Source organism: Passer montanus, unplaced genomic scaffold (assembly GCF_014805655.1).
Source record: "Passer montanus isolate IOZ18808 unplaced genomic scaffold, ASM1480565v1 scaffold55, whole genome shotgun sequence".
NCBI lineage: Eukaryota > Metazoa > Chordata > Aves > Passeriformes > Passeridae > Passer > Passer montanus.
In genome coordinates, this window is record NW_024370485.1 from 2,598,313 (window position 1) to 2,619,600 (window position 21,288).

At 50.5% G+C, this 21,288-nt stretch overlaps 2 protein-coding genes across 4 annotated transcripts; both read left to right on the forward strand.

Moving 5' to 3' along the window:
- Positions 1 to 1,811: 1,811 nt before the first annotated feature.
- RAC2 (Rac family small GTPase 2) lies at positions 1,812 to 10,795 on the forward strand. Of its 2 annotated transcripts, XM_039725548.1 has the most exons (7): positions 1,835 to 2,019; positions 4,966 to 5,037; positions 6,222 to 6,339; positions 7,769 to 7,831; positions 8,505 to 8,664; positions 9,550 to 9,684; positions 10,529 to 10,795. In XM_039725548.1, the coding sequence occupies exons 1-6, from the start codon at positions 1,985 to 1,987 to the stop codon at positions 9,678 to 9,680; spliced, it is 579 nt and encodes a 192-aa protein (XP_039581482.1). In that variant the 5' UTR covers positions 1,835 to 1,984; the 3' UTR covers positions 9,681 to 9,684; positions 10,529 to 10,795. The 2 variants fall into 2 exon arrangements, with proteins under 2 accessions (XP_039581483.1, XP_039581482.1); XM_039725549.1 differs by lacking the exon at positions 10,529 to 10,795 and having other exon boundaries at positions 1,812 to 2,019; positions 8,505 to 8,668; positions 9,550 to 9,610.
- Positions 10,796 to 12,301: 1,506 nt separating this feature from the next.
- On the forward strand, positions 12,302 to 18,537 carry SSTR3 (somatostatin receptor 3). Of its 2 annotated transcripts, none has more exons than XM_039725551.1 (2): positions 12,302 to 13,909; positions 16,890 to 18,537. In XM_039725551.1, exon 2 carries the CDS (start codon positions 16,951 to 16,953, stop codon positions 18,154 to 18,156), a length of 1,206 nt encoding a protein of 401 aa, XP_039581485.1. In that variant the 5' UTR covers positions 12,302 to 13,909; positions 16,890 to 16,950; the 3' UTR covers positions 18,157 to 18,537. The 2 variants fall into 2 exon arrangements, with proteins under 2 accessions (XP_039581485.1, XP_039581484.1); XM_039725550.1 differs by having other exon boundaries at positions 12,928 to 13,738.
- The last annotated feature ends 2,751 nt before the right edge of the window (positions 18,538 to 21,288 follow it).

Consider the following 21,288-nt stretch of genomic DNA (forward strand, 5'->3'; position numbering starts at 1 on the left):
TGTTTTTTGAGTGTAATATCCCATTATTAAATAATCCCATTTAATCCCATTGAAATGTGATGGAAAGAAACATCCTGAAAGCTTTTATGGAGATCCCTGTTGTCCCTCTGCAGACACTGGTGGAGGAAGGATATTTATAGATTCACAGCACAGACTTCTGACTGGACAAGAACTGACTGTCCATTTGCAGTTGCAGGGAATTTTCTTGCAAAAGTAATTTGCCCAGAAATGGGCTCTTGACACGGCTTCATAGCTCATTGCTGGACATGCAGATTTACAGTGTCTTTGACATGAGGCCCACCTGTATGTGGGTTCTCCACAACAATCCCTCTTCCCTGACCAATTAAAATAGTGTTCCTCACTGGTCCCTTCCACACTGCTAGTCCCACAAGCCCATATGCCACACTACCAGGACATAAGCAAACACTGGTGGTCAGGTGTTCAGCAGATCAGAGGTCCTTATTCATCCCTGCCACCAGGTTCTAGAATGGTTTTTATCTTTACTCCAGTGGCATTCTCCTGATACACCTGCCTTCTAACTGAGTTAATATATTCTGAGCCTGCCTGTCCTTTCCAGCTTCCCTCTGTAAAAGCCTTTGTCCCTCTCTCTGATGTCCCTCTGTGACCTGGATTCCTGTGTCCCATTCCTGCTCTCATTTGCTGTGGTGTCAGTGGGTTTCCTTCCTCCCCTTTCCCTGCCACCCACAGAGGGAACACCTCGTACAGCTGGTCACTTTGTGCTTCTGAAATAGCGGCAAGACTTGGAAACATTCCATGGCTGAAGGTTTCTGGGCCACAGCCAGGGCTGAGTGACAGCTGGGAGCACTCTCCTCCAGAGCAGGTCAGTCACAACAGCCTCCTGTGGCTGCAGCAGCACAAAGGTCATCAGCCTTTGGAGAAACACTTTACTCAGAGTTCCTTCCTTCAGGAACATCCCAGCAGCAAACCCACTGTTCTTGCTCTAACTGGCCTCCAAATTCTTAATTAATTCTGTGCCACCATATCCCGTCTTCTATAAAACCCATCTCTTGCCCATCCACTCAGGAGGTCAGGCTGGAGCACACAGATGTACACACATACACTCTTTTCAAGGCTTAATGGTGCATGGGAGGAGAAGGAAGGAAGAGGAGGCAAACCCTCATATAAAGAAAGGAGTAGAGCTTCCAGGGATCATTCTGCTCTTGTCTGTTCTTTCTTAGGGTGATTGCTTTCTTCTTCTCAATGCTTAACTCTAAAAATATTTTATTTTCTGAGGGCAATGAGGACTGCCTGAGATAGTTGGGTTGTTCAGCTTGAAGAAGAGAAGGATGTGCTAGCAGTCTGGGCAGGTAAGTAAGTGCAGCAATACTTATCCCCACAGTGGAGGAGGAGCAGAGCAGCCACTGGGTTGCAGCTGCTTTCTAGAGGCTGCATGACTTCCTTGTTCAGCCTTCGCAGAAGTGTTGTTCCTTGTGATGTTTCACCCTTGACACTCAGGGGCGCTGGGAAGACCTGAAAAACCTTCATTACCCCTCATCACCCTAGTAGTCCCACTTCAGATTCCCTTCCCTGCTAACACCTCCTCCAAAGCTTGGATGATAAAGGAGAGAGGAGAAAACCCACCCTTCCACAATCTCACCCCGCTTCCAACCCTTGTTCAGCTGCCCTGGAAAAGCAGTTTGGTGCCCCGCGCTCTTCATTGGGATGAGGTGGGAAGGGAGTGGGTGAGACAGGCAGGGAGAACAAGAAATATTATTCCAGCAGCCGTCATCCCGGGCGAGGAGTCACGCCCGCTCCGCCTTCAGCCAACGGCCTCTGCCCAGCGCTGCCGCTGCGGTGCAGGGGCGGAGGGACCGGAGGCTGATCGTCGAGAGAAGTTCCCTCTTCCACTTCCTCCCTCTTGCAACCTGCTGTTGATACCCACATTTGCCCATCCCTCCCCGCTGTTTGCCTTGGCCTGACTGCCCTTTGCCTCGGGCACCGTCCTCGCCACGGGTCCGGAGCCATGCAAGCCATCAAATGTGTGGTGGTGGGAGACGGGTACGTACCCTGCGGGTCTGCTGGGGCATGGGTGGGACAGGCTCTGACCAGGGCCACGGAGAAGGGTGGATGCTTGGTGAAACTTGCCCCGCTTTGCTTCTGACCTGCGCTCCTCCCTCCCCGGGGCAAGGGACATTCCTCTTGGGAGAGTGTGGAAGAGGGCATTTCACAGGGCATCTGCACGGAAACGCTGATCATGCATCTGCATTTCCATCTGCATCCATGGGAAGTGGTGCAGAACTGTCCCATGCACAGGAGGTGATGGTGTTCCTGCCAGATTCAACTTGTAGGCAGGAGTTAGATTTAAAACCCGTTAGGTGCAAGTGCTCTCCTGCAGGTGAATGGCTCCTTGAAAGCCGTGTGCTCACTGGGAATGACTGGGAGAGGGCATGGCACTCTGGTCCTGGCAAGATGTCTGTCAGGACCTCTATATTCAGCTTTTCTCAGCAGGTTAGCCCTGTACTGGGGCATGCTGGAGACTCCTGGCAAGGGCCCTCTGTGGGCACAAGGAGAAAAAGCTCTTTCCACTGAGATAGGCACAAGTATAGGCCCCTTTGGGAGTGGGAGCTAACAAAGCCTTGCCCTCACAACGTGGTGGCTTCTCTGCCCATGTCCCCTGAAGCCTGGAAATGGCCTGATCCAAGCCATCGATGAGTTAAGCAGTTATCACTGCCTGGGGCAGGAAGGATACAGTGGACAGAGCATCTGCTCACCCTGTGGGATGAGTAAATGCAAGGGAAGGAAGGAGGAGAGTCAGTGCTTGGAATGGAACAGCTTAATTCCTTTCCACCTAGAAGCTGGGCAGACTTATGTGGGGCAGCTGTAAGGTAGCAAATGAAGAGACATTTACAGCAATGCTGCTCCCCTCAGTCACTTCCTCCTTCAGAGCTCGCCTGGGAAAGAAGATGTCCGCACACATACCCGTACATGTCAGACATGTTCTCAGGGGCTCGGGCAAGGGGGCGGGGAGAGGGAATGAGGAAAGACAGAACCCCAAATAAAAACCTCTAAGAAAGGTCCCTGAAGGCTTTAAACTAGAGCTGGATTAACAACTCCACTGGGCATTTATCTGTTACCCACCTCCCCAACCCCCAGTTTGCCCCTCACACAGAGCACCAACTCTGTAGCCTTCCCTCAAGGCAGCATCCCCTCACATCATGGTTAACCCCACCACATGTCCTGTGTCACCAATATCAGTAACAGTCCTGCTCTCAACCCCTAGGGCCTCAATTCTTCTTAAATGTCTTCTGTCTCGTCATTTTGCTTCTCTGTACTCTGCACCTCTGTAAACCTCTCACCATCTTGCAACATGGCCCCCATTGCTCTGAGCTCTTGGTTCACCACCCCTCACCTCCCTCCTGGCCATGCCAGCAATGTCACCCTCTTGGCTCAACCCTAACAACCACAGGACCTTCTCCTACCACTCAGCTCACATGATGTCCCATAGCTGTTCTCGCCCCATATCCCCTCTTAACCTCCCCATATGACCTCTTAACATGCCCTGGGTTCAGTCACAGGAGCCTGCAGATGCCACTAACCTCACCTGTGTGTTGTGACCTTCACCCCTTCACTGACCCTCTGCACAGCTCTCTGTTCAACCACACCAGTTCAGAACCTCCCCCTCGCCATGACCAATCCTCTCGCAGGCCCACACATCTCCTGAGGCATTTCCTAGTGAGCTTCACCTCCCTTGATAACTCCGTGATAAGAAGCAAGCAAGGCACCTGGGGAAGGAGCAGGGACTGAGAGAGGAGAATCTAAGAAAGGGGGGTGGCAGGAGGAAGAAACCAATGTCAGAGCATGCCGAAAAGCTCAGCTTCCTGCTCAGCTGCCCCAGTCCAGCGACAGAGGCAGGTGCCTTGTGACCAGGGTGCCTATCAAGGACACACAGAAAGGCAGAACTGCAGCCCTGTGGCTGGGGACTTTGCAGGTACAGCTGAGATGGTCTGAGAGTCCCCAGCAGCAGAATTCCAACCTTTGCCCAGGAAAGACCTTTCCCTCCCCCTGGGCTGTGCTGGTTGAGGCAGGTTGCTGTCACCACCTCCATTTTGTGTGTTCTGTTACTGAAACAGGGCCAACTATCCTAGGCCACACAAACCTGAGAAACATCTGCATCCCAGCAGGAGAAGGCTTTCATTTCCAACACCTATCTTGGCTGCTTTATTTTCTTCTGATTCTCTGCACTTCTTTCCCTCACCATGGGCTTCAGCTTGTCCACAACACCTTCCCCCACATGATAGCCTCATTGCTCCTTATCCCACCAATACTCTCACCAGCCTGGACTGTGCAGCTACCTTGCACTCCACCCTGCTGCAGCGGGCTGGGGGGAGAGGAAGGCTGTGGGGAGAGGAAGCACCAGCTTCTATCTCAGAAACACCACCAGCAGCCTCCAGCAGCCATGGGGGCAGGCACCCTTCTGGCTCCTTACAGCTCTCTGTGCAGGTGTTGCTGCAGCTTAGTGTGCATGGGAAAGATTGGGTAAGTCAGTAAAAGTTGCTACCAGTCCCTGGCCACAGCAGCTGAAAAGCAGGCAGGAGTGCCTGTACTCGAGTGCTGAAGCTGGCATGGCAGCTTTGCCATGGCACACCGAGCCAATGCACCTGTCCTGGCTCTGAGCCTACAGCACTCTGCATGCACAGCAAAATGGGCTCCCACCTCCATCTCAGAGTGGATATGTTTTACCTGAGTCATCTCTGTACTAGACCATAAAAACAAGATTTCATGCTCAAAGACAACAAACATTTCTGGACGACATCGTGTCTTTCTTCCTGCCAGGCTTCCAACTTTGGTTGTGCAGTGCCTGGCCCTATGAATGTGTTTTTCCTTCCAGAGGTCTCTGGATAGGGCTAGATTAGAGGTGTGGAAGCATTGCCCCATCTCCATTTCACCCTAGCAAGATTGCCTGCACTGCCATGAATTCCTGCCACTGTTTTCTTTCTCTTCCAGGGCTGTGGGAAAAACCTGTCTCCTTATCAGCTATACCACCAATGCCTTCCCAGGAGAATACATCCCCACTGTGTGAGTAATTCATAAACAGGTCTCGGAGTGGGTGGGAGGCGTGAAAAGCAGGATGTGAAGGGGCTCAGTGACCCCTTGTTGTGCACTCCATGGGTCACAATCTCCATGCCAGGCAGAGGAAACCCAGTGAAGGTCTCTCTAACTTTGGATCTGTTACCTTTCACAAGAAGCAACCTTATAAAACCCTGGTATAAATGGGATATTTGGGACACTCCAGACAACTCAAGGTCTATCTGCTTGCTAAGTTTACAAGTAGCAGATGAGATCCTGCTGGCTAAAACAAATAGACACTAGGCTACAACAACTGGGCGAGACCCAAGAGAAGGCAGGTGGATGGACATGGGACCCCACCTCCTTCCCTGTCCAAAGCAGTTGCTGTCATTGGAGCAGTCATAGATTCTGCATGGAGCAGAATCACAGAATTGGTTGGAAAAGATCTCTGAGACCATTAGGTCCAACCATTAGCCAAGCCCTTCCAAGCCCTCTACTAAATCATGTCCCTTCTAACATGCAGCTGCCATGAACACATTCAAAAGACCTTTGTGTTGGTTCCTCCCTATCACTGGTTTCCCTTAATCTGGGGAAAAAAAATGTACCAAAAGGAAATAAAATTTTATAGGACGAGGGCAGACACTTTTCTGTTGCTTTATTGTCCTTTTTTTTCCTACCAAGACTTTACTCCTAAGCATGCAATCCTGACAGTTGTTCTAAAATATTTCAAGCTCAGCTATCAAAGAGTGATGGGGCACATTGTTCTCAGTTCCAGCAGGGCTGTTAAGGAGTGCAGCAAACTACAGAGACTTCAATTCTTCTTCACTTCTAAGAATGAAACTAGGTTTTAGAACACAGAAGAAAGACAGGGGCTTGGCTCTAGAGCAGGCACAGTTGTGGGAAGGATATTGGGAAAAAAAATTTGAAAAGAAAACAATTTGTGAACTTGCATGCAAAGTATCAAAGGTGTAGCTGCAGCCAGGCACCTGTCCAGGACAGCTGAATGATGGGGAGGAGGTTGAGGAGTGGGAATTCCATAAAGGGGAGGTTAACAGGAAACCAGCATCACCCAGGTGAGCTGAGAAGAGGAATCACCAGCGTTTGCTCCTGGGTGCACATAGTGAACCCCACCTACACCACTGGAAGGGCTCCCTCTTCTCCTGTTTGAGCCATGGCCTGTCTCTGAATTTCAGATTTGATAACTATTCTGCCAACGTGATGGTTGACAGCAAGCCTGTGAATCTGGGACTGTGGGATACTGCTGGACAAGAGGATTATGACAGGCTGAGGCCGCTCTCTTACCCGCAGACGGTGGGTCACACTCCATGCCCTCCTCTCTTCCTCCCTCAGCTGCATCTCCATCCCTCACTGCAAAACTCAACATGTGCCATGGAACAGTGACAGGGTTGTTACTGCCTCTCTCTGCCCTTCTATGAGAATATCTCTGTTGATATACAACTGCCTTGAAACCAAAAGTTGAAAGATACCTTAAGGATATTTATCTAAGCTCCTGTAACTCAGCAAGAAAACAAGACATTCAAAGACACTCTTGAGCCCAGCTGACACTGACTTTGTGTGAGGCAGATGCCTTACACAGCTCTGGAAAAAACCTTCCCTTTGTAAAGTTAAGGTGGTTCATGCAATTTAAGAGCTGAGGCAGGAGCTTGTCACATTTCTGCGAACCCCACTCTCTTGACTTCTGCCTTTTAAAAGAGATATGATTTGTGGGCATGTGTTTGATCTGCTGGTGCCTCTAGCAGAACAAATGCGTGCCTCAGATACTGTGTTTACCAGTTTTTCACCACACTGAGAGAGTGATTTCAGGGTTTGAGGATCATCTTCTCTGGAGAATGTTTTTTCAAGCAGTGTTTTGGCAAGCTCAGAAAGACCTCGCTGCATCAGACATTAGTCTGAAGGTTGCCACTGAAGTAAAAAAGGTTAGGAATTTATTAGAAATTATTTGTTTGGGCTAGGTTCAGCCACCTAAAAATCAGACATGTGGTATAAAGTGGTTTTGCCTGCAGTCAGTGAAAGCAGGTCTAGTTCTCAACAACTTGCTTGCATCCACCCTGGGACATATCTCCAGGATAGGTGGAGGAATGTTTCTCCAAGATTTTTGTTTCTGTTTGCGGTAGAAGTATGGAAATGGATAGGCTGGGTCTGGCACCACTGTTCCAGCTAGGTGAAGCCGGATGAAATAGATATAACCTTGATGAGCTGGTATGGTTTTGGTTTTGTTTGGTTTGCTCTGGTTTTAATGAAAATCTGAATTCTACCATGCCCAGGAGAATCGCTTACCTAGAGAGCTAAAACTCTGAGTCCTGTGTGTGTATACTTTTCAAGCTGAAACTAGGTCTGTCTCAACTGCAGGCAAAATTACTTTGGCCTGAAAGCTCTCTGGTGTTCTGTGAGAAATGAGCAGGAAGCTGTCAGGCCATTTCCCATGAGGATGAGTGTGCCAACCGCAAAAACCCCGTCCTCAGAGCTGACCATGTGGCTCTTCTGATAATGGTGGCTATGGTTACCATGACTCAGGGCAGCAGAGATCCTTCTCTCCTCTGGAGGCAAGAAGCAGCAGTCAGGACTTTTATATCATAGAGAGAGTTTTCCCAAGCACAACCCTCTGCTGCAGAGGGAGGGTGCTGCCCACACAGACCTTCCCTCCCTCCCCCTCCTTCCTGCTTCATCATGCCATCCCATGCTCCCATCCTAACTCTGCTCCTTGGTTGTATGCCTACAGGATGTCTTCCTGATCTGCTTCTCCCTTGTCAGCCCAGCCTCTTATGAAAACGTCCGTGCTAAGGTGAGACCCTCTCCTGGTCCACCAGGGGCTGAGGGAGGTGATGGTGGTGGTGGTCTTGCAAGAGCAGTGATTACGGGTGGAGACTACCAGTAGGACATCTAGATTCAAGAGGTCAAACCTTTCTGTTAGTCAGAAATCTCCTTCAGATGCATTTCCTGGTTTGTTTAAAGAAGGCAGCCAACTCTACTAATGGGTTAGTATTCATCTTGCTGGGTTATTGTGCTGTCAGATCACAGACTTATATTCTGGTGGCTTCTTTTAGCCAAGACTGTCAAAGCACAGGCACACAGGACTGGTCCATAGGGTACAGAAGCAGGTACCCACAGCTTTTAGAGGGGAAGTAAGGAAATAAGGGAGAGATTGGTGAACAGAGAACAACAGTATGTCCTTCTTACCACTTTAAGGTTCTTCCTTGGGTGGGAGAGTTGAGGGCTAAGAGCAGCTGGTGCTTTTGCATAACAAAGTTTGAGCTCCCTGTCAGGGATTTTGCCTGAGGACCCAGCAACAGGAGTTGGCCTGGGCCAGGCTATAGTGCCCAACAGTGGATGTGAGGAAGGACAGGCTGTTAGCTACCTTGCTGACATTTTTTTCAGGAGTGCCTCTTTGTTTTCCCATGTGCATGCCCACATGTGTGGCCTCTTCTCACACCTTTGGCATTTTGCTCTGTTGCTAGTGGTTCCCTGAGGTGCGGCACCACTGCCCAAGCACTCCCATCATCCTCGTGGGCACAAAGCTGGATCTCCGTGATGACAAGGACACCATTGAGAAGCTGAAGGAGAAGAAGCTATCCCCCATAACGTATCCTCAGGGTCTTGCTCTGGCCAAGGAAATAGGTATGTGTTTGGGAATCATCTTGGACCTACTGAAAGGAGAGAGGCAGAGAAGGGCTTCACCTCAGTTTAACAAGGTTTTTGTAGTGGTATTGCACAGTGGAATCTCCAAGGGACACAAAGAGACACATCCAGGTCATGGGACAAAATGCACTTCGGGAGACTCAGGAAGGAGATCTGCCTCTTGAGGAAGACTCAAACCTTCAGCTCCCTGTTTTCTGCCTCTCTCTGGCCACCATCCTCCACATACACACACAGCCACACACTTTCACATTCTCCTCCCCTTTTACTCTGCTTACTTCTGTCTGGGACAGTATTTTTTCTGTACAAGCCACAGCTGCGTTGTGGGCAGAGGCCACTCCTCCATATCCGGAGGGGTAGAAGAGAGGCTTTTAACCTCTCTCAGGAAGAGTTGCAACTGCAGTTTCCTGTCTCTGCTTGTGTCTGCTGGGGCTTATACATGCTATCCCAGGTATGGGTGTCTCACCCCACCATCCAGCTCTTCTCAAATGTGGCACACAGAAGTAGGAGAGAGGGTGAGAAACACAGCTTGAGGGAGCTTTCAAGAAGGAGCTCAGCAGAGAGAGTGTCTGGCCAGGATGACATGGTCAGACACACACAATGGCTCTGCTCTGGCTACACGGGTAGCCAGTAGGCAAACCTAGGTCTAGTGCAACTGGCAAGCTTTTTCCTGAAGTCAAGACTGTCTGAGTGAGTGAAATGTGTCCTGACAATGTGTAATGTCTTTGATCACCTGAGATGTGTTTATTCAGCTTGAGGAAGAGCCAGGTGCCATGCTTTCTAGCATAAGGAGCAGAGACCTGGGTATCCCCACTGCCTACTCCAGCTCTTTCCTCCCCACTGCAACGCCTGCTTTCCTCCTGACAGACTCTGTGAAATACCTCGAGTGCTCGGCTCTGACGCAGCGGGGCCTCAAGACGGTGTTTGACGAGGCCATCCGAGCAGTCTTGTGCCCGCAGCCCACCCGGACAAAGAAACGGGCATGCAGCCTCCTCTAAGCAAGTAAGTGACAGGGATCCCTGGCAGTGACACCAGTGGGGCTTTCCTGCTCCTGAACCCACATGGTCGGGGCCCCTCTGTTCCTGGTGAGGCTGTTGGAATGGGTCACCTTCAAAGAGAGAGAGGGAGACAGCTGATCCTGCTTGGGGAAAGGAAAGGACAGGACATGGTATGATGCACCTAGGATCAGCTTCCCTCTCCTCTCTGCTTGACTGTGGACAAGTTGGTTCCCATCTCTTGATGTGGGGCAGCCTAGGATTTTCCACGTGTGCCCTTACAGAGAAGAACTGTCTGTCAGCTTCTGCTGCAGAGGGAAGTACACCCAGGCTGCCCTGGAGATGACCTACCCTGAGACCTATGAGGCCATAGCCTTTGCCTGTAGAAAAAAAAAAAAGGAAAAGAGAAAAGTTGTTGATTATTCATGACGCTTGACAGTGGCCCTTCCTCTTACCAAGCCCTGCTCAACTCAAGGGGTTTTTTGTGTTGTTCATTGGCAAGTGGCAGCTTCTCCTACAGGACTCCTTTATTCCTCATGGTGTCCCTACCTGCCTCCACTGTATTGGCAAGTGGCAGGGACTTGCCAAACAATAAACAACTTCTCCTACAGGACTCCTTTATTCCTCATGGTGTCCCTACCTGCCTCCACTGCAGTGAAGGGCAGTAGAGGGAGGAGAGAGGCTTCAGGACAAGAGTCAGAGCTGGTCAGAGCCTGATGAGAGAGAAGAGTGAGAGCCTGCTAGTTTGGATCCTGTCCCTTCATACTCCCACCATCACCAGAGCAGAGAGTAAAGGAGAGCAGGAAAATGTTAAGCTGGTATTATGAGGTGTGTCATGTGTTTGGCTGTAGATCCCGGTCTCATCCTGATGCCAGGCACTACCCAGCACACAGGAGAGTGATGGCTCCAGCAGCCCAGAGCTCAGCACCTTGCGGCAGTCATTGCTTTTTCCTTCTGCGGCTTGAAGGACAGCTGTGGGTCTGTAGCACTGGTTTATCTGCTCACACAACATCCCTGCTCTTCCCTCGCCTGCCCAGCTGCCCCTTCCCTTCCTTCCGGGCCCCTGAGGTTACAATGTAGTGAATAAGTCATAATAAAGAGACTGTACATTCTTGTCATGTCCGTGGTGTGTTGCACCTCAGGGGGACACAGCCTGGAGCCGTGAGCAGTGCGGGGCTGGGCTGGAGGCAGCGCCCAGCTGTGCCCCTCCTTCGGCGTCGACACGCAGCCCCGCAGGGAGCTGGGGGGCCCAGTGGCTGCAGGATGATTGCTAAGCTGCTGCAGCTGAGCCCCCCACATTCCTTTTGCCCTTCCTCTTCTCAGTCTCCATGTGTTGGAAGGAAAAGTTGTCTCCCCTCTGTGCCACACACAGGATGGGATGCAGGCTTCGGGAGGGGACACCGGGATGCAGACTCCTCTCCGTGGGGACTGCCCCCGCAGGTTGCTGGGGACATCTTTTCACCAAAACATTGCTGCATTAATCCTTCTAAGCTCTGGCACTCTCTCACACTGCCAGACACAGGCAGAGTGAGAATAGGAAGGGGGAGGGCAGGGAAAAAAATTAAAGAGGGAGGAATGAGTCACCAGTCCAGACAAATTGCCTCCAAGACACTAAAATTAAGCTGAAGAGAGTGGTCCCAGCGGTACTATGGATCTGGCAGCTGTGAGCACCTGCTTTCCTGATGCATTGCAGGGACTTCACAGTGAGTGTTACAGGGTGGCTGCTACTGCCACTACTTGCAGGAGAGGGGAGGGCTCAGGGTGTGATGATTGGCACTGCAAAATCCTGCAGTCCTAGGAGGGCACTGAGAAACTATGGAGTTGAGCCAGATTACTGCTCCTGGATGCAGCAACACTTGTGAGCTTCAAAGGCTGCTTCCTGCACTGAGGAGGTGCATTGGTGATGCCAGGTGCAACCAGACACAGTGCAGCTCCTGAGGTACTCTGCTGCCAGGGAGATTTCTGCAGTTCCAATTCATGGCCAGATCTGAATGAGGCAGATAATTCAGTGATGTGAGACAGCACCTACAGATAAAGTTCAGGGTAATCCCTGGCAGGCACCCTGTGGCAGGGAGTTCCACAAATACCTGCACTGCACATGGGCTGCTGGATGAATTGCCCAGGCCCCATCCAAAGGTAATGTAAGTCCAGAAGAGTAAAAATTAAGCCTCTGGTATAGGCATATACCTGTGAAAGGGCAAGGGACACAAAGTACTTGAAAATGGTATCTAACCTCCTTTAAGCATCCTGAGCATGACTCAAGGCAATATATTTCCAGTGGTTTATTACTTCTCTCCAGTTTTCAAGCCTTGGCTTTTACCTTTTCAGTCTGCCCCATCCCCTATAACATACAGCAATTCATATGATGTGTGTGAAACAAAATTCTGTATCTGCTTACCTGTGGAGGTGCACAGGCTGAGCTCTCCTCCCAACACAATTTAAGCAGTTTGCACAGGTCCCCACTGCAGCTGAGGCAGAGAATGGGACGGGACTCAGAGCACTGAGGGAGTGATCTGGAGACCTGGAATTTGTGATGCTATGACTGTGCTTATGCAAGGTCAGCAGGACTGTGTAGAACTCTACTGTTTCATGGCTGTTTCTTCTAACAAAGGAGCTTGGGGACTTCTGCGTGGTGCTACAGACACCTGCCCTGCCATGGTAAAAAAACTCTGGGTGCTACCCATGCCATTCCTTTCCCAATGAGGATTCCTCTCTTTTCTGTGTCTCCAGACAGCATTGTGGCCAAGTTCTGGCCTAAAGAGGCCTGGCAGCTTTGAAGTCCTGCACTGCCTTCATCAGCTCACCTTTGAGCAGCACTGGCTGCATATAAAGTTGCCCAAGTAGGTTTGGATGCCAGACCCTGGCTGTGTTTGCTCACAGAGATACTGTCTTCTTTTGTTAAAACTGGAATTTACCCTAGGGGCTCAAATGCTCACAATAGCAGTGCCAGATGTCAAGAACTGGGTGATGCACAGCAGGAGGAGTCACTGATGTTGGCTGCAGGGCAGGAAAGGGGGTGAGAATGACAGGGAAGCCCTTTGTGCATGGAATGGGATGGAAAATCCTTCATGGGACAACTGCCCTCACAAGATTAATTTCTTTCTTAGATCAATTTCTTCTGGGTCCATGACTTCCAGCAGAGATTAAATTTGGTAGGAAAGTTTGGAGCTGTTAAACTGGAATATTTTCCCAATGAAGGTGCAAAAGAGAAGAGATCATGCATGGAGCCAGGGAAAGGGAAAGAGTTGAAAGAGACAGTCCTCTATCTGCCCGTCTATCCTCATCTCCGTCCATCTGGAGGTGCTCACAGGGCAGAACAGAAGGGAGAAGGGTTTGTGTGCTCAACATCCAATTTCTGAGCACCCTGTCAGACAGGAGGGTGCTGTGTGCCTGCAGCTCCGAGCAGCACCAGTCCTGCCTGCAAGACCCTTGGAACAGGGGCCCGTCTCCTGGGTGCCCCTAGGAGAGCCGAGCCGGGTCTCCCCTCTGCATGCCACTCTCCCACCACATAGCTGCTCTCTGAATCCCCCTTTTCAACCTCTCCCTCTTCCCTCCACCGTCCTCATCTTCTTTCACCGCACTCCTCATTCCTTCATCCTCCCCTCTTCTGCGCTCCCCTCATCCCTCTGCCCATCTCCTTGCGCCTCCCTCTCCCGCTTTTATTCTCCATCCCGGTATCTCCCCCCGCTCATCTTTGTTCTCCTGCCCTGTCGTCCACCCCCTGCTTCTCCTCCTTCTCCTGCCGGTGTTCCCGTGCCTGGCGCCCATTGGCTCCCGTTCCCCGGTGCCGGGGCCGCGCTCCCCGTGCCCGCGGACGGAGGGGGCTGCGTGGGGCAGGGACCCGCGCCCGTGGGGCCGCGCATCGCCCCCCGCCCCTCCCGGCCCGGCACGCCGGGGCCACGGGCGACTCCGGAGCCCGGGAATCGCTGCTCCGGTAGCGCCCGGCGGGGCTCGCTCCCTCCGGGAGCGCTTTGCTCCGCCGCGGTTGGGAAAGAGGAAGGGGGAAAGCATGGCACGGATTCTCCCGGGGAAGCGGAGGGAAATGTGCATCCCGACGACATGTAAGTACCCGGCGGCTCTGCCCGCTCTTCCCGGATGTCTCCCGCGGGCATGAGTCCATGCAGAAGTTAAGTCCGCAGTTCCAGAGAAGAAAACCTGCCGACCGGCCCCTGCTCCCGACCCTCCAACTCTGCCAGTCCAGCCTGGTCCTTGCGAGACAGCTCAAGCCCGAGGTGAGACGGGAGAGCCCTGAGCTGGAGCAGGGCCCTGGGAAACAGGGGGGACACGAGGGGAGGGGGACAAGAGAGGGTGGTGCAGGTTATTTGGCTGTGTTGTCCCTCCCAGCTGCTATTCATGGTTTGTTACCAGGACTAGGCTCAGCTTTCAGCATTCACCGCCTCCTCTCATTCAATGCAGAAATATATATATATAAATAGATATAAATATATATCTATTTATTTATTTATATTTCCCCCCCTAAGGAAAGAAGCAGTGCCAATTTCACATCTCCTTCTACCTCTCTGCCTTCCTCCTGCTCTCCAGCTGCATGAACCAGGCATATTCTGGTAGCACCTGTTAGAGGATCCCAAGCCTCTTGCAACAGGTGCTGTCCACATCAGGAACAGATCCAAGTGCATGCCAACACACTGTCAGTGTGAGTCCAGTGTTCCTCACCAACTCCTACCTGTGCATTTGCTGCCAAAGCAACCAGCAGAGTGGACCCAAACTCGATGGAGCACGGGTGACCAGTGTTTTTTCCTGCCAAATGAGCCAAAATGTGTGACATGGCATTTGAGCTGGTCCATGGTACTTGACAAAGTTAGAATGGCAGTAACAGACTGCACCTGCTTAAAGATCAAGTTTCTCCCCTGCAACTGCCTGAGAAGGAAAATGAGTTTATAGGAAATATATGCTTTTTTTTGTTGCATGCCTTGGCATTTTTGATAGGGCTTCTGAAGCTACCCTGAAGCTGGATTTACTGCGTTGTTGAACACTCTGAACAGCTGGCTTTGAGGTCTGGACCCCAGACACAAATGCTTTGCAAGCTCAACCAGGAGTATCTCCATCCATATTTGGTATTTGTAAGGCTCCAAATGTTTGGCCTGTTTCTTCTTTAAATTCCTTTGCATGCAGGAGGAACATGCAAAGGGATTCCTATCTATGTCTTTAGAGGATCATCCTTTTATGAACATACTGTTCTGGCTTCTGCCACCTTTTGTAGGAATCTTTGTCCCTAGAGCAGCCATTGCCCTCCTCTTTTCTCCAACAAGTGATTTGTGTCACTGAAACAGAATTGGAAAAAATATCAGAGGAAACATCCTTGAACTTAGAGTTTCAAATCACTTCCTATTCAGCTTGTTCATTGCAGCCACTCATGATGTGTGGGACAACCCAGTGCTGCAGGACCCCATGAGATGGGCTTCTGTCAGGACAGCGTGTCACAGCCCAAGGCACCTGAAAACTTAAAAAAATCTAAACAATCCCAGTCCTTGAAAGCTCAAATGCTCTAAAGCAGGAAACATTTATACAATAGCCTGTAGAAATGGCCTTAAGACATAGTTGCTCAACTGTGTTTTTATGGGACCTCTCAGGTGAGGTTCCTTCAATGTAAAATTTAATACAACTGTGGAGTCTGTAGGGTTTGACTGTCTGGTGTCCAAGGAATCCATCTAAAGCTCAGGTCTCCCCTAGGGTTTACAGAACTTGGAATGGCACCCACAAAACAAACAAACAAACAAATAACAAAACCCCAACCAAATTTAAAAAATTCCAAGCACTGTAATAATAGATATTTGTGAAGAAAGCTGTGATGCTACAGAAAATCACATCTGCAAGAAAAGTCTTTGGAGCATCTCTGGCCTCCTGAAAGTAGTTAAGTTTGGGAGTCCTTTCCTTTGACATCCCCAGTTTTAATTTCAATAGAAAAGGAGCTTCAGAGCCCTAAGAGATGTGAAAAGGTGAGCTTGAGGTTTCCCATTCACTTCCACCAAGTCATCTTCTCTTCCAAGGACCTAATTCAGGAGGATAACCCTGTCAGTCCACACCTCCAGAAAATTTTTCCAGAGCTGGAGTAATCCTGGAAGAACCACAAATCTCCCTTGCATTAGGTTTCCAGGGTGTCCACAGGGTGGACAGGGTGTATTTCTCTGGTCCACAGTATGTGCTGGGCTCTGTATTTCATATATGGAGCAGAGTAATCCTGGAAGAACCACAAATCTGCCTTGCATTAGGTTTCCAGGGTGTCTCTGGTCCACAGTATGTGCTGGGCTCTGTATTTCATATATGGAGCCCTGACAAAAGGCACATCCATTCTGTCCCTGCAGCTCCTCTTCAGTGTCAGCAGCGAGCTGGTGGTGAATGGAGAGCTTGTTTGCTCAAGGCTGTCTCTCAGTGAGCCGAGTGCTGTTTCCATGCCAAACCCTCGTGGAGCAGTCAGGCTCCTCTGCTTAGGAAGGCTGGGACACTGCTTTGGTGTTGCAAATAGCTGGGGCAGGCAAAGCCTCTGCAATTAGCACTGTGTTGCAGTGTGCAGGAGAGGGAGGGAATGGCAGGGAGAACAGGAGAAAAAGAGGCAAGAGGGATCTGGACTGATTGCTCTTGGTGTACCCAAAATTATCTTTCCTTTACTCTCAAACTGGCAAAACACAAACAGCAGCCCTTCAGCTCAGGTGCTGAGCTAAGCCTCTCTGCTTGGATTGAAAGTGCTTTTCCTGCTCCTGTGGGGCTAACAATAACCTGGCCAGTCCAAAAAGAGCTTCAGCAAGCAGAAGAATAAATATTCAGAGAATAGGAAAGTCAGAGTTGGAAAGGCACTTTGCCACTGGATGCTTTTCCCTCTTTTGTTTTTAAAGCACCTGCCACTCATAAATGAGGACCAGGCCCCTGGTGACCATGTCCTCAGTATTGGATCCATTAGCAGAAAATGAAAACTTTCCCTGTCCTTGTGCTCGTCTGTTGTTCTTTCCCAGAGGATCTTTCGCTAGAGGAGAGGCCCACATTGAGCCCTGTTTGTCCCTCCATGTCCGCTGTGCCTTGCAGGACTAAATGGGTTTGATATTGTCCTAGATTTTCCAGCATCTGCTAGCATCCACAAACTCCCCTTGATTTCCCATGCCTGCCCATACCTAACACACAGTTAACGCGATGATTTTACCTATGGCTTGTTCAGCTGTCATACCCCCAGTATCAATGTTTTTTTTCTCTTCCCTTCAGCTCCAGATTGCTAACTGATCCTGCAAGGACACTGCCCCCTGCCCTCTTCCCTGCCTCTGCTATGGACACTTCTGCTTTTAGCCTCCCCACGCCGGCAGTGTTGGAGGAGGGGAATGCCTCCAGTGGCTGGGCAGGCTTCATTATCCCCAACAGCTCCTCCACTGTCAGCCCTGGTGTAGTTGTCAGCGGTGTCCTCATCCCCGTGGTCTACCTCATTGTCTGTGTGGTGGGGCTGGCTGGGAACTCCCTGGTCATTTACGTGGTCCTGCGGCACTCTGTGAGTGAGTCGGTGACCAACGTGTACATCTTGAACCTGGCCCTGGCTGATGAGCTCTTCATGCTGGGCCTGCCCTTCCTGGCTGCACAAAATGCCCTGTCCTACTGGCCATTTGGTTCTTTCATGTGCCGCCTGGTGATGGCCGTGGATGCCATCAACCAGTTCACCAGCATCTTCTGCCTGACGGTGATGAGTGTTGACCGCTACCTGGCTGTGGTGCACCCCGGGAAGTCCTCCAAATGGAGGACAGCACGGGTGGCCAAGGCCGTGAGTGTGACCGTGTGGGTGCTGTCTTCCATAGTGGTGCTGCCCGTGGTTGTCTTCTCAGATGTCCCTTTAGGGATGAGTACATGCCACATCCAGTGGCCAGAGCCTGCCTCGGTGTGGAGAGCTGGCTTCATCGTCTACACTGCTACCCTGGGCTTCTTTGGACCACTGCTGGTGATTTGTCTCTGCTATCTCCTGATTGTTGTGAAGGTTCGCTCCTCTGGCCGGCGGGTGAGGGCTCTGTCCTCCAAGCACAAGCTTTCAGAGCGCAGAGTGACCCGCATGGTGGTGACTGTGGTGGCTGTCTTTGTCCTTTGCTGGCTTCCCTTCTACGTCCTCAACATAATCAATGTTGTCTGCCCGCTGCCGGAGGAGCCATCCCTCTTTGGAGTCTATTTCCTTGTGGTGGTGCTGCCGTATGCCAACAGCTGCGCCAATCCCATCATCTACGGCTTCCTCTCCTACCGCTTCAAGCAGGGCTTCCGCAGGGCCATCTTCAGGCCGTCCCGCCGAGTCCAGAGCCAGGAGGAGCCAGCGTGCCCCCCAGAGAAGATTGATGACGAAAGGGAAGAGGGTGAGATCAGCAAGATCACCAGGAATGGAAATGACGGGCAGGAGCGCCCTCTAAGCAGTGGAGAAGGAAAAAGCAATGAGCAAAAACCACTCCCTGAGGAGCCTGCGGGATGCGAAAAGAGCAACAAGCTGCATGTCAGTTGTTTATGATGAAAGGGGTGGTGCAGGGGAAAGAGACATCGGGACTTGGGATCCCCTTCACCTTCTCTGCTTTCAAAGGCAATGGGAGATGATACAAGGGAATAATAAAGTCCAAGAGTAGGCTTAAAAATGAATAGGGCACCATGATCTTGTGGAAGAATCAAGGCATTGTTCTTGGCTTTGGAGGAGACACCTGAGGTTTGTGTGGTACCAGTGTTACCAGAAATTGGTAAAAAAATAAAACCTCCTTAACACTAATGTAGCGTTAAGAAGCAGGCATTCTTTATTTGGCTGGATGCACAATGGAATATCTCCTTCAAAATATCATGCATGCTGAGTACAGAAAAAGCTCCCATTTATGTACTATATTTTACATACATGCTAATTGATTTTCCCAGTATAAACATACATATAATATTAATTTTCCCAAACCCATTGATGTATTTTCCCTCTCCTTTACACATGTGTTCTTCTGTCCTGGGAATCTCTTGGTGGTCCCTTGTGGCTGGTCACCCCAAAGTCATACCTGACTGCCTGGTGAACTGGTGAAAATTGGCACAACTGGGCTGGTTGCTTTCAAGTTCTTCTTCCTACAGAATAAACATTGTGCAGTTCCACGGGCCAGTGGCTTTTGACGAATAAGCATCGCATTCACCACCAGGAGCAAATGATTTTTCATCTGGCAACACCAGGTAAAGGGCAGACTGCATTTAGGGAGAGCTGAAGAGGTGATGGACACTGAGAGTACAGAGAAGCAAGGTCAGCCCTAGAGTGGTGATCTGCCCTTAGATGATCCAGCTTTGGAGGGCAGAGGCTGCCATCTCATGGTGGCACCTCGAGGAAGTCCCCAGATATACCACATGTAGGCAACCCAGTGCCTTGACTTACAAACATGAGAAGTGGTCTACCTTAAAAGATGAGCAGGAAGGAGAAATGTCTGCAGCGAAGACATACCAGCCAGTTGCATGCAAGGCTGGCCCCTCTCTAGTTCTTCAAAAAGTCTTGGGGACAGATTTCCTGCCTGTGGTGGTCATGGCTGGAGACCACTGTCTGCTCAAAACCTCCTCTTTCTTTTCAGAGTTCTTGTGGACTCTGGGCAGGATGACAAAACTTACCTGGGAGAAAAAAAATGGAATATTTCTTTCCTGCACCTTGCATTCTCAGGGTTCTCCTGATGCCTCTGCACCCTGGTGGGAGGAGTAACAAGTGTAGAGAAGAAGACAATGAGACGAGTTGGAGGCAGCATTTCTTTTCTTCTCCTTATGCTTTACTATAAATAAAGAAAAAGCCTTTGGACTTAGAAGGCCAGGTGGGCAAAACCATTCTATGTGTTTAGGGGAGGGGGTGCTATAGATTTGGCTCTCCTGAGAATACACAATGTCTTTGAGTCAGTCTCTGTATGGAGTCATGTTTGGCTGATACAGGAGGTGAAGGCAGCTCTCAGTACAGGATGGGGCAGGAAGCAGACAGAGATCAGGGGATCTCCAGTGTGTGAAAGCTGTGGTTGTAAAGAGTCTGGGCAATACTAGGAACCAATTTATCCTGTAGGAAGTGGTAGAGTATTTGTCCCAGAATGGTGAACAAATGATGTGTCTGCATGTGCACAAAGGTAGTTGTAGGCAAAACTTTGTTCCCTGGACTGTACATGTATGGGGGTGGCTGAAGAGGATTGGTGACCAAGGCTGGTGGCAGGCTGGTGCCAGTCTTGGGCACTGATGCTCATTGCTGGGGGGTGCACATGTGTGCAGGGGTACCTAAGGGGGTGTGCATGTGTGTAAGTGTACACTAACACAGAAGAGGGAGTGTGTTTATGTGTTTATGCAGGATGTTTAAATGCAGATGTGAGTGCCTGGATAAGAGTTGGAGAGCAAGTGTGCTGCTGTGCAGTTGGATGAGTGCTTGCTCGAGTTGGTTGTTGGAAGGAAGTTGTGGATGGGCCCATCTGAGCGTGCAGACTAGAGGAGCAGCACTGTACAAGGGTATGTGGGATGAAGGCCTCCCTCTCCAGTTTGGCTTCATTCCTGCAGCTCTGCTAAAATGACTGTCCCCACACTTTTAACTTCTCCGTGAATGCTATTGCTAAGTTACAGGCACTGAAATGACCCTCGTACCACAGCCCTTTGCACAGTTTTCTCCCCAGACAATTTTGAGAAATGAGAAGGAGGGTCCCACCAGAAGGAAACATACCTCCTGAGGTTAGAAGATATTGCAGGAGGTGACTTGTGAGGGTCAGTTATGGGAGCTGGCTGGGTAATGGAAAGATGTCTCATGGGTCACTTGAGAAAAGGTAAGAGAAGGGAAGGGGTGGCATGGGGTTGGGTGTGCTGGGACAGAAGCCAAAAGTCCTGGACTGGGAAGCAGAACAAGCTGCAGCAGCTGAGGATCATGGGATCAGAACCACTTTATGAGGAAGCAAGAGTCAAGGTCACACAAAGGCAATGTGAGAAGACGAGAGGGCCTGGCAGGCCTCAGAAGTGCAGTGCAGGACACCCGACTTTGGAAAAGGACTGTCACAGGGTGTCAGGTGAACAGACATCTCCTAGCCAGGTCAGAGAGCAGAAGAAGGGTAGGCAGGGACTGCAGACACAACCAACCAAAACACATTCAACTGTGCTCTCAGTCATTGGTACTGCCATCGCCTCCATGACAAAGATTGTCCCCCTGAAATCCTACATCCTCATATTTCCTCTTTAGGCCTGAGACACTGGTGCCAAGCTGTCCATGCCTGGAGGCTCAGCCTGGGGAGCTGAGCTGCCAGCCAGACCACTCAGGGACTGCTCAGCTGCCCTTACAGCGCTCCCCTGAGCACGGGCAGACTCCCAGGAGTGCAGGCTCAGCTCATGGGGAAAAGAAAGAGCTTGGTAGCCAGTTTATATCTTCTGCTATGTCTTTACATCTTTTTTTTTCCTTCAGTCAAGGCATCAGCTTCCCACACCGTGGGCCCCAGTCAGAAAAGCAGCCAAACTATTCATGGGCATGGGATAAAGTTTGAGCTGCCAGCCAGACCACTCAGGGACTGCTCAGCTGCCTTTACAGCGCTCCCCTGAGCACGGGCAGTCAGACTCCCAGGAGTGCAGGCTCAGCTCATGGGGAAAAGAAAGAGCTTGGTAGCCAGTTTATATCTTCTGCTATGTCTTTACA

Bases quoted from the DNA above. Each gene is read 5' to 3' on its own strand.
- RAC2 (XM_039725548.1), top strand. From the start codon at position 1,985: ATGCAAGCCATCAAATGTGTGGTGGTGGGAGACGG. The intron at 5,038-6,221 runs GTGAGTAATTCA...TCTGAATTTCAG, and splicing joins GGAGAATACATCCCCACTGT to ATTTGATAACTATTCTGCCA. The intron at 6,340-7,768 runs GTGGGTCACACT...GTATGCCTACAG, and splicing joins CGCTCTCTTACCCGCAGACG to GATGTCTTCCTGATCTGCTT.
- SSTR3 (XM_039725551.1), top strand. From the start codon at position 16,951: ATGGACACTTCTGCTTTTAGCCTCCCCACGCCGGCAGTGTTGGAGGAG.